A 16430-nucleotide genomic window follows, 5' to 3' on the forward strand; every position below is an offset into this window, starting at 1 on the left:
TTTTAATTATCTTCTTAACTCGTTAATAGTATTAAGTATTTAGAACTTATAATCTAGTCGATATTCTAACTTATCTAGACGATATAATAATTATAATAGTAGTTATAGAAGATTTAGCTTTAATCGATAAAAGACTTAGGGTTTAGAAATATAAACGACTAGAAAGAGGTATAAAAGAAAGTAAGAAGAAAAGAAGTAAGAGACGTCTACTTATACTTCTTAAAACTTCGCCGAATTAATCTCGAAGTAGCTTTAAAGAGTAACGACGAGTACTATTATACGTATAGACTCTCTTTACTTACTATCTTAATAATCTTAATTTACTCTCGATTTATTTAGCTTTACTATTTCGGGCGTATATACTACTTCTATAGCTAAAGATAAAAGATATATACTTACTCTATATATCTCGATCGATACCGAAGATATAGATACTATAGATACTTATTCTAACGATAGAACTATTTAAGAAACGAAGTATTTAGGATATAGAAATACTATTTTATTCTCTACTATAAGACTAATAAAGGTACTCGATATTCTTCGACGACGAATAAGGCTATTTAACGGTCTAGATAGAGGAGGATATAATAAAATAGGCACTCTACGTACTAAGTATTATAAAGACGTCGAGGATCGTCTTTCGGTCTCGACTAGCGTCGTACGCTATCGTATAACCCCTAGAAAGTATATAGTCTGACGAGGCCCCAGGCCCCGTTGAAATAGGACAAGTCCTCCGTGAAATCACAACTTCACTTAAAACTGTTCATTCATGTGCTGTCTTCCTTCCTTTAAAACAGACGGGGCTAGCCCGTGCAGTACGATACAACGCGAAGACTCTGCTCGACGCGCAAACATGCTGACCACACCTGCGCTGACGTTATGGCCTTGACGGGGCCCGGCATGGAAGCAATTGGTTTAGTAGTCCAGCATGCTCGACAACAACTCCTCTACAGAAGCGCCAATTCCGACTTCGGCCATATGTGACAAGTATCCGGAGAACTGATCGTTGGCGGATATGGAGAAGACGGGAAAGGTTGGTTCGGTGGATTTGGTCCCCCTCTCTGCCAGCATGGTCAAGGTGGTGTTGGTGAGCATGTCGAACGCGTCACGATACGGGCCCGCCGCTGCCCACCGTTCTGCCATGATGGCTAAAACAACAGCACAAGCCGTGCAGGTAGTGGACACCTTGTCCAGACGAAATTGCGCCCGCACCTCTGGACTCGACCACAAACAGTACAGAAACGTGACTCCACCAAGGAATAGGTTGTGCAACCCAGCCCACGTGTCAGTGAGACGGTCGCTGATGTAAAATTGTCGATATCCCGTGCAGAGAAGCGCCGCAGATTGTGCACACTCCAGGTAAGTAGCAGGAGGAACATCGCTCTGGGGACTAAGAAGACGGTAGCGGTGGAGCAGGAGGATTGAGTGGTGATACATCATTTCAAACCACTCTCGTGAGCCAAAAGCATTGTTGTGCTCCCGGTTGGAAGCCAGTTGGCTTGGGGACGAGTCTAGCCACTCGTCAAGCTCACGTTTGAGGCTCAGAATGACCGAGTCCGGCGTTGCTGTGGAGCCTGCGCCAACCTGAGGATATACGGAACTTTGAATTCGAGCCCAGATCTGGCGAAGACGGATAGTGTGAATTGCAGCTGACATGGTAGTGCTTGGATCTAAGTTGGACCTTCTTGGCTCACATAACACCCCGGATGCTGTTATGTTTTCATCGTCGATGTCAAGAGGAAACTAACCCACAGTCAGAAAAATCTGAGCACTTCTGCAGCGGAGAGAATCATAAAGACCAGTTACCTGCACATCAATGTCGTTATCCGTGATGCTCTGCGGCCGTCCCAGGGTCACGGACATGGCTCGGTCCAGATTGTAACAGCACCAAAACACACGCCTTCTGATTTGAGTTCTCAGGGCATTGGAATCAAGCTTATACCATGGTATCTTTCGATGGAGGCCCAATTCGGTACACTGTCGGAGGGCAAGCCCAGAAAGCATCCTTCAGAAAGAAAGTCAGCTATCCACAAGGTGGTTCTTGAGTGTCAATTTGGGACAGGGGCGTACCAAACTGAGACACCCACCGGCGACCGGATGGAATACATGGCACAACAAAGGATGGCTTGTATGGACTCTAAAGTGTTGAGCTGCATGACATGCTCGAACAAATTCTCCGCCGATGCGTACAGGCCCTGGCGATATGTCAATCTCTGAGACATTGGAGATCAACGATCAATCGCATACCTCGGGAAGCGAACCCCCAGCCAATGGACCTGTCAAAGCTCCTACGGCGCACAACTGGTGAGGTTCAGCAAGACGTTCAGGATTTATTTCGCGGGAACAGTGACTGACCGCGAATACAAAGAAGGCTTTTGTAGGATTCGGTGTATAGCCGCCCTCACATGCTGTCATCACCTCTTCCTCCCACTCGAGGTAAGTCGGGCGGTGAAGAAAGGGGAACTGGGGGTGCACTTGTTCAAAGTAGGCCGATGTTAACATGCTTGTGTAGGCTCTGCCAGGTAGTGGAGCTGGAGTTGCCCGTGGCCGAGCTTGAACTGATTTGTCTGCGATACCCGACATAGTCATACCCGGACCTTGTGCTCGAACTGCTCGAAGGGATGCCGAAAACATCTTGGTAAACGAGTAGGCTGACGAGGCCCCAAAGTAGTGACGCTCTGCCCCAGCTGACTGCAGGCATAACAATTCCAAGTTCGAGAAGTTATGAGGGCTGTCGTTGCTGTCATTGCGAACTTCGGCAACCTCTGCAACGCCTGCATCTCCCGGACTAACAGTGCTGCGACTGCTGTTCATTCCTGGCCGTCAGCCTTGTCTGGAATACAGCGGCACGAAAAGCAGGACCAACCTCTCATGCGTTGAGCAGGTGTCCTGATGGACGTCCACATTTTGCTCAGTTCCAGTGTTCTGCAACAGGTCTATGTCTGTGTCTGGCTGCATTTCTCGGATCTTCCGTTCGAGGAAGGCGACATGATTTTCAAGCAGCGAATTATGCTGCTCAAGGGACTCCAGGTACCCCCGTGGATGTCGTCGCTTGGTCGCCGGATCCTGGCTTACACATACTGCGGCCGGGTCCTTAGTAGAGCCCTAATGAGCGCAGAGAGGAGCGACTGACTTCTGTTTGCCCGAAGGCAGTTATTGCACGATGGGGTTTGGCCATCACACTTCGCATCGAGTCTGTCAGTAGAAGAACTTGTAATACTGGACCTACTTCGGGAGAACGCACCTTCTGCTTCTTCTGTTGGCATGCAACACATGCACGCGACACCCTCGTGCGTGGAACCGAGGCGCGGCGACCTGGAGAAAGTGGCTGATCAGGCATGGAGACAACCGTGGGATGAATCCGGGGTAGAATCCTGCATGGCGAGCTCGTGGAAACAAGTCTGGAGAACGAAGAGATTAAGTACGGGTTTATCCGAATGCGTTAAGCGAGGAAGCAATAAGTCGTCCAGTCTCCACACAAAACGCGGCCCACGGACTGGGGGATTTGATAAGGGGTCGGCAAGGCTGCGATCCACTGCGGCACAAACTTAAAAGCTGGAAGAGTCCGAGGTGGATCAAGTTCGCTCGGAAAAGTCCACTGCTACAACTGCCAGCCTTGTTCTTCCTTCCATGGTCCAGTCAGAATCATGGCATTTTCACTATCATTTACACTCCATTTGGCCCGTCTGAGGCAGGGTCTAACCTCGTGCTATAGCCGTCAGTCGGCTGGCCTGGAGGTCACTTGGCTCGCTGGATGATGCCGGTTGCATTATCAAAAGATAACAATTGGACCGGACGTGATTCGTCACACGCGTCGTCGCCGAAATTGATCAAGGCTGGAAGCCGAAAGGGGAGGCGACAGTTGCCATGGAAGAAGTATAGATACACTGTGCTATATCGCCCTGGACTCGCCTCGTCGCACTCTTCATCAACAACTTCTACCCAACTCACGACTGTGTGCATAGCCAAACATGGAAGGCACCCGGAAAGACGTAAAGGACGCCACCATGCCTCAAGTGCATAAAGTCACCTCAACTGACTTCAACGAAGGGGAAATTGTCGTCGAGGAGGGGGCACCTCGCGGCCACTATGGCTTCTCCGGCGACGAAGTTGAGCTGGCATTGCGAGGGTACGCACCCAATACTCAACTGGAAAAGAAGATGATCCGCAAGGTGGATTTGTCTCTGCTACCGATGCTCTGGCTCATGTGTGTCATGGCGTACGTGGACCGCAACAACATTGTAAGCCATCCATTGCAACAACAATACGCTTCCACAGATACTAACATTGGGGAAGGGGAACGCAAACGCTGCTGGCATGAGTGAGGATATTGGGCTCTCGGACAACCGTAAGATGCAGCCAGGGAGAGACCTTCGGAAGGATCATTACTAAAGACCCAACCAGAATATGCCTTTCTCATCTCGATCTTCTTTATCGCCTACCTTGTCTGGGAAGTTCCTTCAAACATGATTCTGGCACGCGTTCGTCCCTCATGGTATCTATCGGGCCTCATGATTGTAAGCCAACCACATCCCAGCTTCGACAAATGCTTTGCGATATGATATGACTCCAAGATATACTGATCGCAACCATGAATTCAGACTTGGGGCGCGGTATGCTGTGCGATGTCAAAGGTGAAGAACAGCCGCGACATCCTTGTGTGTCGGTTCTTTCTAGGCATGATCGAAGCAGGCTTCTTCCCGGGTGTGCTTTATATCATGTCGTGTTGGTACAAGCGCAATGAGATAGGTAAGACTAAGCTGTCACCTATGGCTGTCAATCATGCACGCATACTAATAACGAGCAGGCAAACGATTCAGCTTGTTCTACACCGCCATCTGCTTTTCAGGAGCAGCTGCGGGACTCATTGCTGGTGCCGTCATCTCCGGATTGGAGGGACACGGCGGCATCGCTGGGTGGCGCTGGCTGTTTCTCATCGAAGGACTTGTCACTATCGGAATCGGGATATTAGCAAAGTTCGTTTTGCTCGATTACCCGCATATCCCCTCGAAGCGCCTGACTCCCGAGGAGCGAGCAATCTCCATCGCTCGTATCATGCATGACAAGCAAGAGACGGAAATACGCACGAGGAAGCTGAATCCGTGGCAAAGCTTCAAAGCCGCGATTGTCGACCTGCGCATGTACGTTTTCATCGCAGTCTATGTTTGCCAGAACAGCGCAACCAGCGTGTCATACTTCATCCCCACGGTTTTGAAAAGTATGGGCTATACTGGCACATCCGCACAATGGATGACAGTGCCTATCTGGGCGGTGAGTAGCCTAACATCAATCCCCCTCCCTTACGTTTTAACAGCGTTGCTGATGTTATTCAGACCGGCACTGCGGTACTCCTGCTTCTTCCCCAGAGCTCCGACCGGTTCAAAGAGCGGCGCTGGCATATTGTGGGAGGTCTCTCCGTGGCATGGATCAGTGCCGTCGTCGGTCTCACTTGCACCAGCAATGATAAAGTACGATACGCATTTATGTGCTTGTACATCGGCGGCCTCTACCCGACAGCTCCTCTCATTCTCAGTTGGGTGTCTGAGACGCTTTCTCTGCCCGCCGAGAAGCGTGCCGTTTGCATCGCCATCACCAACAGTATCGGATCAGCGTCGGCGATCTATGCCAGTTACTTTTGGCCCAGTTCAGATGCACCAAGGTATAAGACGGGGTTTGCATGTGTCATCAGCTTCATTGGTGTGTCATTGATATTGGCTGCATCGGTGCCGCTTATCTTCCGCGTGCTGCCGAAGTTCACTACCAAGGCTGAACGCGAACTTGAGATTGAAGAGGAGGTTCAAGCAAGGAGTTAGTCCTCTCTATAATACTGCTCACGTGTCGGATAGGGTTGGCTTAGATTTGGAGCACGTATTGCGACGTGCCTGTCGGTCCTGGATTAAGCAGTTGCGATCTTATATACAGGTTTTTTTTTATGATTCATGTTTATACTTGTGCTGATGGCCCCACTATGACTGCCGATGTCGAACTCATTTGCGAGATGACTTTTTCTATAGCATGTCAGACAAAGATAACTCTTCAAGACTCTATCAGTCTCTGTGTTCTGAAGGTTCAATGGCTGACTGTTCCTTGCCACTCTCTGAGGCTCTGGCATAATCTAGACATTGGCGACTGGCAACACCAATCCTAGGTCGTACTTACCTAGGTCTTCCATATCCTGATTTTGACCATTGCTACCTACCTCTACGGTCTTGCTGCAGACACCCAATCGCTTCTCCAGTCTTGGCTCGAGACAAGAATGTATTACTTATCATTTCAACTACCTCTACCACTCCCCCCGCTTGTGTTGGGCAATGCACTTCTGCACGATTCCCGGTGACAGATCCCACAGTTCTCGATGGATATGACGGACGAGGCATGTGAGACAATACATTTTCTAGTAACTTTGACACATATCAGGCTGTTTGGTGGACCAGCATTGCCGATACTAAGGCTGTCGAGCATTCATCCGGAGCGAACAGACCCACAGCCTCGTCGCCCCCCTCGGTCACTCGAGGATCGCTGGGGAGTCTGGAGATATGAGCTAGGAAAATTCCGAGCCTAAGGGGTTCGTGGTGGGGCGTTAACCATTTCCACTTCGGACTATTCCGAGGCCTTCTTTCCCTCCAAATTCACAATGGATGAAGCCGAATATGCGGAGGAACTCGATATCGTGACTAGGTACCGTCGCCACGAATATTCTGGAGGTATACTGACAGTTGAAAGGGGTTCAGTTCAAGGTGGGCCTTTCATGGAGCCTCAACGCTGAGACTGGCTGCGACGGGATCGGACAGTCCCCTGGAACCCGCACAGCGAGATGAAGTTGTGCATCCTAATACTCAAGATCTGGGCCTCAGGGGCCCCGGGGGTGATCCTCGGAGTCATCCGCATCACGCCTTTGGCCATCGCTCAGTACGAGAAAACATCTTCTACGTGTTGATGGACACTCTTCCATTAATATAAATGCCAGCAACAAGGAAGCCATTTCAATCTGCAAACGACGTCCATACCGCAGCCTCGATCCGATACCAGACACGACAAAATGGCAAAGAAATCGATTGTTACCATTGACGCCTCCGAGCCGCTCGAGAAGATCAATGAAATCATTGAACGGGACGGGGGAGTCATTGTCTCGAACTTCCTCTCGCCTGAGCTTCTACAAGAATGTTTAGATGCGGGTAAGAGGTCTCAATGAGCAGTGTTCCTATGAATGAAGATCCTAACATTCGGATAGTCGAGCCATATTTCGAGCACAGACCGTTGTATACATCCACTGCGACTCACAAGGAGTTGGGCAAAGAGTTTTTCTCCCCAGGCTCTCAGCGTGTCTATGTGAGGATGATTCTCTGCTCACACCATCCTCCTTGCACAGTCTAATCCAAATTTGCAGGGATTGTTGGGCAAGATGCCGGAGCAGATCACCAAAATCCTCCGTTTATCTGTCTGGAATGGGATAATGGACCGGTTCTTAAGGTGGGTCTCTGCCTCAACCCTTTGTCTGAGGATTCCCAAGCTGATTTTTCTGCGTCTAGCGACGAGTTTTCCTCTTACACGGGCGAGACACTGGTACCCCAGAAGAGTGGCTACATGCTCAACGCAACAACTGCCATTCGGCTGGTTCCTGGCGCCAAAGCCCAGCCTTTACACAGAGTAAGAGCCGGTTAAACTCTTTTCCCAAATTGCTATAGAGAGAGGCTTACCGGCGGCAGGATCAAATGGCATACCAAATCCGGCCTGACCCCAGATATCCCCTGTTCACAGTCATGGTAGGATGTCTGATTGCAGCTTCGAAAACGACGGTCAAGAATGGAGCCACCAGAGTCATACCTGGTAGCCATCTCTGGGGAGCGGATCGGGCTCCCAAGCCAGAGGAAGCCGTCTACGCAGAGATGGAGCCTGGCTCTGCCCTGTTCACACTTGGCTGTAAGTTGAGACCAACTCGGCGTTAGTTGTCAGCATGGTTACTGATATAACTTCACGCACAGCTACATTTCATGCCGGTTCAGAGAACAAGTGTGACCCGAGCGATCCGCTAGCGTTACGGACGCTGTTTGCCGTCTTTGGGTACGTAATCTCTGCCCACGATTGTGAGACGAGACTGACGAGTTGTGTGTGATACAGTCAGCGGGATTATTTCAGACAACATCAGGAAGAGGTGCTTTCGACGCCGATTGAAGTCGCCCGCAAGCTTCCGGACGATATATTGAAAATCACCGGTTACTGTGAGTACCTCATACACAGACTCTGATCCGCTGAAGGAAGCAATCGGCTAAGCCTCTGTGAAGACAAAGCTGTTGGCGGCGTTGGTTATGTGGAAGACCACCAGGCGCCAGTGGAGTTCTTGCACCAAGACAACAATGGCATTGGGAAGTTCGGGCCCCAAACGGCCACGGTGGGGATCTAGAGGCACGGTTTAGTTTTGTGCATCTACTGTAGGAGTTGAGGGATCATCATGTCATCATTGCTCTTGATTGCCAGTGCCCGGTCAATGTTATGGTCGAGGCCAGTCTGTTTCGAGGCTTGGCAGTAGTAGTCGAGAGAGAGGAGGAGCAACACCGGCTCGAATCCTGGGAAAAGGAGGATATTTTGCAAGGGATCATTCTACTACTCCTAGAGGTAGTGCAGAATACAACATTGTACAGCCTGAGTCCAGCCGGTTAAGGCGGACTGTTTTAAAGCGGCACGGTCAGGTACATACAGTTGGTACCAAGATTAAAGTAGCAAGAAGCTCTTACCAGAAGCTATCAGAGTTTTAGAGGTTTTTCGTCAAACCAGTGGCGCCACCCGACACTGGCAATGCGACACACTACTATTATGCTCACCTCAATGGAAAGACACGATGACAGGACTTGCGGACTGCCCGTTCAGAATAAATGGTAAGCCATCGAAGAGTAACAAAAGGTAGGCCAACGGTAGAAAGAAAGCATCTGCATACGAACTGGAACGGCCCTTTGAAAGAGTCGCCCAACGTTACCAAAATGGTCTAAAAGCCGATGGCGAGACGCCGGAGCCAGGAAAAAATCTTAACATGACTCTCGACGGCATTGTCTCCGCCACAACATGACTACGTTATCTACTGCCTGGTTGTACAAATTATATCTGACTCAATGAAATGATGCATTTTACAGATATTCATCTCAGGTAAACCTATTGCACTTGAACACCAACTCTTCAGACATAGAGTTTTGTTTTTCCTGTTTGCCATATTTGGTCTCACAAGTTCCCCCATCGATTCTCTTGCTGTGGCCACCATGCTCGCCGCCGTCGGGCAACCCGTGCCCAACACCGAGCACGCAGTGAGCGTGTCCCTGCCATCATGGAGAGCGACCGTGGCCTACGAAGAAGGCGAAGGCTGGGTCGTGTCGAAGATGAAGACAGGATATCCGCGGTTCTTCATCCACCTGACCATTCAGGACTTGCAGAGGGAAATTCTAGATCTATACGGCCGACCAGGGGAGAGCGAGAGCGTGATGCTTTTCCCGTCTCTGGCAACAGCCACGCGATGCCAGAGATTTATACTCGATAAGCTTGAGGGCCAACTACCGGATCCCAGCGCAGTGCGGATTCTGCAACTGCAGCCGGTCATCCACCCGAACAAGATGCCGCAGACGGCGTTGTCGAGTCTTGTGTGTGTGTTTTTCCCAAAGGAGCATTTCGGCGTCGCGAAGCAGGTGTGGCAGCATTCGGGCGATGGGATTTCCAGTCGTCGCGGGGAGTTCTGCTTGAAAGCCCTGAGGGAAGGGCTTTTGAGGCCCGTGTCGCTGCCGCCGTCGTCGTCTTCGTCGTCTTCTCCTGCCAATGGCCATGATGGTGCGAAGGCGAAACATGATGATCTCTATACTAAAGGTCCTCGTCGGTATCAGCGGCCGGCATCGCGGAATGGTATTACACATGACGCGATCACGAGCAATAATCATCAACATCATCACGAATCTATCCACGAGACCGTTACCAACGGCACTACGGAAGAAGAAGCAGGGGACAAGGACCATGCCCAATTCGTCGAGGAACGATTCGGACGCAATCTGAACGTGAAGCTGGCGGCACAAGCGAAACTCGCCATCCGCCGACGGATCGCGGGTTGCTTGACGGACGACTCGGAATTGGACCAAGCGCTTGCCAGGTCGCGCGGCGCGGACTGCAGCGACCGCCAGCGCGGGTTGTCCGAGGACGACGTATACCTGTACCCATGCGGGATGTCATCGATTTTCAACATGCACCGAATTCTACTGCTGAATGCAGAACTCAAGGGTCAAGAACCGCGCAAAAGCATTTGTTTTGGGTTTCCCTACATTGACACATTGAAAATTCTAGAGAAATGGGGTCCCGGGTGTTTGTTTTATGGATTCGGCAGCTCGGCATGTCTGGACGATCTGGAGCGACGACTTGACGGCGGAGAACGGTTTTTGGCCCTGTTTACCGAGTTTCCGGGCAATCCACTGCTCAGCGCGCCGGACCTGGTGCGGATTCGCAAGTTGGCGGACAAATACGGGTTTGCGGTCGTGGTGGACGAGACGGTGGGCAACTTCATCAACACGGATGTGCTGAGCCATGCCGACGTGGTGGTTAGTAGTCTGACCAAAGTGTTCAGCGGTGACAGTAATGTCATGGGCGGGAGTGTCGTGCTTAACCCGCAGAGCTCGTGGTATGGTGATTTGAAGAGTTTGATGGCCCGCGAGTACGAGGACAATTACTGGGCTGAGGATGCCGTGTTTATGGAACGAAACTCGCGCGACTTTATTTCTCGCATCCATCGCATCAATGTCAATGCCGAGGCTATTGCTTCTGCTTTGAGACAATGTCCTTTCGTCAAGCAGGTCTATTATCCGAAATATAACGAGTCAAGGCCGAACTACGATGCTTGTCGCACCCCGAATGGTGGGTATGGTGGGTTGTTGTCGGTTACGTTCCACCATCCCGAACAGGCGGTCGCGTTCTTTGATGCCCTCGAGGTCCAGAAGGGGCCGAGCTTGGGGACGAATTTCACCCTTGCTTGTCCTTATGCGGTGCTGGCGCATTATACGGAGTTGGAATGGGTCGCTAGCTGGGGCGTCGATCCGGATCTTGTGCGTCTGAGTGTTGGGTTGGAAGAGCCGGATGATTTGACGGGGAGGATTCAGAGGGCTTTGAAGGCTGCTGAGAATGCTAAGGCTGTGGAATAGATCTGGACATCTGAGACTAGATGGACGGTCTAGAAGAGGTATGGGAAACGGCGGGATTCGCCATAGAAGTGACATTTTGCTGTTCAACTCAGCATATTGCCCTGCCGCCCCAGTGAAGTCGTCGTATCGATTGATAGTGTGCATTGGGACGGTAGAAAATTTGGAGATAGCAGTTTCGGTTATAACTGTAGTAGAGCGGGAGTGAGCGAGCGAGCAATGTAAAGTTGCTGTAGATGAGAAAATAAATGATTGCACAGCTGGAAAGACACTGTATTCGCTACAACAGACCAACGCATGGCCCTTTCATCCTCACATCCCGTATTTGCACCCTGAGAAAAAGCTCGTCCTATCGATCAAGCTGATACCAGTAGATCTGGTAGCCTTGTTCTGTGCCTGTAGCCTTGTCGAAGAAGATAATACGCCTGAAGGATAACTACTTCTCCGTACTGCTGTCCACGCGCTTTATGCCGCACCCTACTATCACGTGAACCCCTCTTCCATGCCCCTCACGGAATTTGCCGCGCATCCAACGTCATTTTCTGGGGATTGAACTCTACGAACGTTTTCGACCGGAATCGTCGCGGTTCACTAACAGTCTCATAAGGTACTCATTATCATGCTGGCAAACAGTCAGTATACCTCGATTTTCTGAATGTGATTTCGAAACTGTCGAGTTCGATGTGCAGTCACACCGTCAATCGACACTAAGTGTGGCAGGGAGAAGTCATTTATACATTGTACATCCTCCCCTCGACCTGATCATCCATCTGTATGCACATCCGCTCTCGATCCGAAACATCAAGAAGAAGAACAACACCAACAACCTCTACACCTACACAAACAGCGTTCTACAACAAACCCTTAATTTACGCATTCATTCTACTCTTCGCAGTCTGCTTCTTCCATCTCTTCCATCTACCACTTTCCCATTTCCTTCCTCGTACCAGCATCCAAGATCCTCCATCCTCCATCATGGCGTGGCGATGCTCAGGCCGCACCAACGCCGAACTAATCTCCAACCTCTTCTCCGCCGGGCTCATAACCTCCTCTCGGGTCCGGGACGCCATGTCCTCCGTCGACCGCGCACACTACTGCCCCTCCTCCGCGGCCGCAGCCTACGAAGACTCACCACAACCCATCGGGTTTGGCGCCACCATATCCGCACCACACATGCACGCCTCGGCCTGCGAATCGCTGCTAGAATATCTCCCTGAAAATCGGGGCGCGCGAGTCCTCGACATCGGCAGCGGCAGCGGATACTTGACGCACGTCCTAGCAAATCTGGTCTGTGGACCCGATGGGAACGGCGACGGCAAAGTCGTGGGTATCGATCATATTCAGGGACTGGTTGACCTTGCGAGACAAAATATGCGGAGGAGCGAGGAAGGAAGGAGATTGTTGGACAGTGGAAAAGTCGAGTTGGTGGTGGGGGATGGGAGAAAAGGGTATGAACAGGCTGGACCGTATGATGCTATTCATGTCGGTGCTGCGGCGAGTGAGGTGCATCAGAGTCTTATTGAGCAACTCAAATCTCCGGGGAGGATGTTTATTCCTGTGGAGGATAACGATGGCTGGGGAAGTCAGTGGATCTGGGTGGTTGATAAGGATAAGGATGGGAGAGTCACAAAGAAGAGGGATATGGGTGTGAGATATGTTCCTTTGACGGATGCGCCGAAGTGATGATATACGACCAAAAATAGTGAAGCACTTTGGGGCTTAATTTGATACGGAGGATACGGGAGGGAAGTTTTGGCGGCAAAACAGTAAGAATACTTGATACATAGGAGCAAAACACCTACGAGCAGAAGTGACCAGGAGGATATTCTGCGGCACAGGTTGACAACGATTCGTGGCGCGGTTCTGTGCTGACAAGGACATACCTACAGTACATTGGGATGGTTCTTACGGCGAAATGATAGGACGTTTACTGCTGTCTAGCACGTTATGGTCAACCTACACAGCATACTTTGAACGATTGGAGATTATCTACAGGAGACTCCGGTGCAGTGTGGTATGCTCCAAGATTGGAACACTGTCTTGAACCATGCACAGCACAACTTGAAACGAGAGCAGATAAGTCCTGAATGCCGACACTATTACACATACTGGGTATGCGCAGTCTTTTTTAAACATGTTCGTTGTCTGATGGAGCATCGATCTATAGACTACAATCGGATGGTCTTCTGACATCAATTAAAGTCTCTACCAACAGTGCGTTCGTACACGTCTCTTGACCTCATTTGACCCTCTTTGGTCATACTGTTCATGCTTCCACCATGGGTTCTTCGGCAACATAATGCAGATAAGCGCCCAACAACTTCGTACCCTCAATGTAGTTTCTGCGGTCGAGTTTCTCGTTGATACTGTGAGCGGCATCGGTGCTGCTGCCCATGGGGAGCAACAGGACATTCTTGCCAGTGGCCTCTTCGAAAGTGAGAGTAACAGGAATGCTGCCACCTTCACGGGTCAAGTCGGGCTGGACGCCAAAGACCTCCTTGACGGCCTTGCTGGCCGCAGTGAAATTCCAGTGCTTGGGGCTGGCGACCCACCACTTGCCATCGTGCTGGCAATACACGTCAAGGGTGTTCTTGGAGCCCAGTTTGGCAAACTCGTCCTTGACGTACTTGAACACGGCCTCGTTGACTTTCTCTGAATCCATGTCTGGCACGGTACGAATAGAAAACTTGCCAATGACCTTTGCAGGAATAACGGTTTTGGCACCAGGGGCGGAAAATGCGCCCTCGACGCCGTGGATCGACAACGACGGAAACCGCCAGCGCGCCATGAGGGTCCGCTCCTTGTCGTCAAAGATGGCCGTCTTGCTCCCCAAAGACTCATACAGATTGTCCATCGTGTATGCGATGGGGCCGTACAGTGCCTTTTCTTCCTCCGTCAGCGGCGCCACCATTTCGTTGATCCCCGGAATCAAAATCTTGCCCTTGGGATCAACCAGTTTGCTGAGAACGTGAACCAAGTCCGTCATGGGTTCGTGGGCTGTGCCGCCAAACACACCGGAGTGTAGGTCCTGGCCGGGTCCGGAGATGGCGACTGAGTAGTAGTTGCAGCCGCGGAGACCGTACGTGAGACACGGCTTCTCCGTGCCCAGCCAGTAGTTGTCCGAGATGCAGACGGCGTCGGCATCCTTGAAGAACTTCTTCGCTTCGGCCTTGATGAAGTCGTCGAGTCCTTCGGAGCCGTATTCCTCCATGCCCTCGAAACAGCAGAGCAGGTTCACGGGGAACTCGACGCCGGCCTTCTGGTGCGCTTCAATGGCATTCAACCATCCCAATACCGGTCCTTTGTCGTCCGTACTTCCACGGCCGTACATGCGCCCTTTGTCGTCGATGGTCAAGTTGAACGGTTCGGTTGCCCAGCCGTCTTCGAGCAGCGCAGGCTGCACGTCGTAGTGGCCGTACACGAGGATGGTGCGCTTGTTCTTGTCGTTTCCGTAGCGCGCAACAATCACCGGCGGGAGGTCGAGGTGCTCTTTGCCCGGTTGCTTTCCTAGCGGTCGCTGTTCGACTTGTGCGCCCAGGGCCTCAAGCTCCGAGGCGAGGAATTGTCCCATCTAGTAGCAGTATTCAGTCAGGGTCTGCCATGGTAGATTTTCCACGGTTGTCATTGACATACTCGCACCACATCCTTTCTTTTGTCCTCGTCTGCAGACACTGATGGAATCGCAACGGCTTTTCGCAGGCCTGAATTGGATCGTTAGCAAAATCAATGACCCTTACGAGGGGCAGTGCGATACGGCATACGGTCGATGAAGGAGTCGGCCAACTCGTCTACTCTGTAAATGGTCAGCAGCGGCACTTTCGACAAGATAAACGTTTGACCTACTTTTGGAAGTAGGGCTCTAATTGTGGTGCCATTTTGTGGTCGGAGATATGCCCGTAGTATGATCGGATTGGAACAGTGGTCAATGAACTCGGGCGTTGGAAGGATGAGAAGTGAGGTCGGATTGCGGTGTTCGATCGGGTCACTTGAGCGAACAAGCTATTCAGGCCCTTGAAGGTGAAGCGAGGGGTACAGGATCGAAGTGACATGCGTTATCAGGCGCAGGTGTGAAGGTGGGTAGGCTGTCGTGCTTTGGAGAACGTGTTTGGATGTACAGATGTACAGAACTGTAAAACCGACCATTGGTCAAATCGGCAAAGTCGGCCAATCGACCAGCTCCGGCTTCACATTGAATTATAGACAGAACACAGAGCAGCTGACAGTAGTATGGGCTGTCCAATTTCAGCAGTACAAAGCAGCTATTGAAGCTGGAAAAATTTAAATTCTACAATCCTCCTTTGTAATACGATCTTTTCCATATTACTCGTCTCTATACCACCGTTCTTTTCTGATCTGTCGGTCCTCGCGTGCTTCTCGTCTCTTGATGCCCCAGCGTGACTTGACAATCTGCGTCACCATTTTCTGCTGTTCACCTTTTTCCTTCGCAAGACCCTCGGTCACAAATATCGCAAACATGGGAGAGCAGTCGAATTTCTTCGCCAGGCGGTTTATACTCCATTGCACTGGATCGGCCTTTCGTAGTTCCCTCATCTCCTCCACGTCCTTTTCCGTCAAATGATATTTCTTCTCGGCTTGGCCCTTCAATGCGGGCAGCTGTTGACTGAGCGCTGATTGCAATTGCCTGGTTTCGGGATCTGGAAATACTTTTCTTCGGTCGTTGTTGGGCAAGAATATGTTGGGTGTGTGATACACATTGGGCATGCTCGGAGGAGGGTTGTAGATGATATGATCGTGATGTTCGGTTTTTGACGGCAGAAAGGAAGCATCGGGTTTGATATTGAGCTTGGATCTTGTTCGTCTATATGTCGACTGATGTCGCCGGGAAGAGGGTTGTAGGAGCTGCGCGCAAAGCTTGTAAAAGCGTGAGGACGCCGTCGGCGTGGAAAGATAGCTTGTGGACTGCATGCTGGCAAAGGGACGCCTTGTCCGTTCTTGATTTTCCAAGGGTTGGAACTCTGACTATCTGGCAGAGTGTACAGTTGCACGGTCGGTCGCAAATGGCAAAACACCAGCTGCTCCTTTCTTTCCGCAGCGAATTTAGTTATGAACAGACATCTTCCACTGCTCTTCTTCGGGATGCCGCCGCGAGGATATCTTGGAATGGCTAAAACCCGGCTGCAAGTCCTATTCAATAAGAGGACGCAATGACTGGATTCAGCATTTGAGAGTAATTCATGGCAGGCGGAACTCGAAGTCGAACTTCAACTTGAACTCGCACCGGCCAATGGCGGCTCCGGTTCTGCTGGCGTT

General features: G+C 50.9%; 7 protein-coding genes across 7 annotated transcripts; 4 read left to right on the plus strand and 3 right to left on the minus strand.

Annotated features, from left to right (window-relative positions):
• Positions 1–531: 531 nt before the first annotated feature.
• Positions 532–3417, minus strand: HMPREF1120_06425 (transcriptional regulatory protein GAL4). The gene is made up of 8 exons (XM_009160628.1): positions 3248–3417; positions 3137–3185; positions 2870–3083; positions 2359–2809; positions 2251–2304; positions 2074–2198; positions 1810–2008; positions 532–1746 (listed from the first exon to the last, which is right to left on the minus strand). Exons 1-8 carry the CDS (start codon positions 3341–3343, stop codon positions 919–921), a joined length of 2016 nt encoding a protein of 671 aa, XP_009158876.1. The 5' UTR covers positions 3344–3417; the 3' UTR covers positions 532–918.
• Positions 3418–3974: 557 nt separating this feature from the next.
• Positions 3975–5816, plus strand: HMPREF1120_06426 (retrograde regulation protein 2; the record flags this gene model as incomplete). The annotated part of the gene is made up of 6 exons (XM_009160629.1): positions 3975–4244; positions 4300–4351; positions 4408–4520; positions 4605–4752; positions 4811–5274; positions 5337–5816. The coding sequence occupies 6 exons, from the start codon at positions 3975–3977 to the stop codon at positions 5814–5816; spliced, it is 1527 nt and encodes a 508-aa protein (XP_009158877.1).
• Positions 5817–7042: 1226 nt separating this feature from the next.
• Positions 7043–8404, plus strand: HMPREF1120_06427 (uncharacterized protein; the record flags this gene model as incomplete). The annotated part of the gene is made up of 8 exons (XM_009160630.1): positions 7043–7178; positions 7235–7332; positions 7391–7473; positions 7533–7650; positions 7710–7923; positions 7986–8064; positions 8122–8222; positions 8286–8404. 8 exons carry the CDS (start codon positions 7043–7045, stop codon positions 8402–8404), a joined length of 948 nt encoding a protein of 315 aa, XP_009158878.1.
• Positions 8405–9251: 847 nt separating this feature from the next.
• Positions 9252–11162, plus strand: HMPREF1120_06428 (cystathionine gamma-synthase; the record flags this gene model as incomplete). Its single annotated transcript, XM_009160631.1, has 1 exon — positions 9252–11162. One exon carries the CDS (start codon positions 9252–9254, stop codon positions 11160–11162), a length of 1911 nt encoding a protein of 636 aa, XP_009158879.1.
• Positions 11163–12134: 972 nt separating this feature from the next.
• Positions 12135–12842, plus strand: HMPREF1120_06429 (protein-L-isoaspartate O-methyltransferase; the record flags this gene model as incomplete). Its single annotated transcript, XM_009160632.1, has 1 exon — positions 12135–12842. One exon carries the CDS (start codon positions 12135–12137, stop codon positions 12840–12842), a length of 708 nt encoding a protein of 235 aa, XP_009158880.1.
• Positions 12843–13425: 583 nt separating this feature from the next.
• On the minus strand, positions 13426–15208 carry HMPREF1120_06430 (cytosolic nonspecific dipeptidase; the record flags this gene model as incomplete). The annotated part of the gene is made up of 4 exons (XM_009160633.1): positions 13426–14730; positions 14793–14860; positions 14921–14952; positions 15003–15208. 4 exons carry the CDS (start codon positions 15206–15208, stop codon positions 13426–13428), a joined length of 1611 nt encoding a protein of 536 aa, XP_009158881.1.
• Positions 15209–15479: 271 nt separating this feature from the next.
• HMPREF1120_06431 (uncharacterized protein) lies at positions 15480–16085 on the minus strand (the record flags this gene model as incomplete). Its single annotated transcript, XM_009160634.1, has 1 exon — positions 15480–16085. The coding sequence occupies one exon, from the start codon at positions 16083–16085 to the stop codon at positions 15480–15482; it is 606 nt and encodes a 201-aa protein (XP_009158882.1).
• Between the last annotated feature and the right edge of the window lie 345 nt (positions 16086–16430).

The sequence above is a fragment of the Exophiala dermatitidis genome (assembly GCF_000230625.1).
Source record: "Exophiala dermatitidis NIH/UT8656 unplaced genomic scaffold supercont1.5, whole genome shotgun sequence".
Taxonomy (NCBI): Eukaryota; Fungi; Ascomycota; class Eurotiomycetes; order Chaetothyriales; family Herpotrichiellaceae; genus Exophiala; species Exophiala dermatitidis.

Excerpts from the sequence above, each read along its gene's own strand:
- HMPREF1120_06425 (XM_009160628.1), bottom strand. The coding sequence starts at position 3,343 with ATGCCTGATCAGCCACTTTCTCCAGGTCGCCGCGCCTCGGTTCCACGC. Across the intron at positions 2,305-2,358 it reads AAGCCTTCTTTGTATTCGCG|TTGTGCGCCGTAGGAGCTTT; the intron begins GTCAGTCACTGT and ends GAACCTCACCAG. Across the intron at positions 2,199-2,250 it reads CTGGGGGTTCGCTTCCCGAG|GGCCTGTACGCATCGGCGGA; the intron begins GTATGCGATTGA and ends ACATATCGCCAG.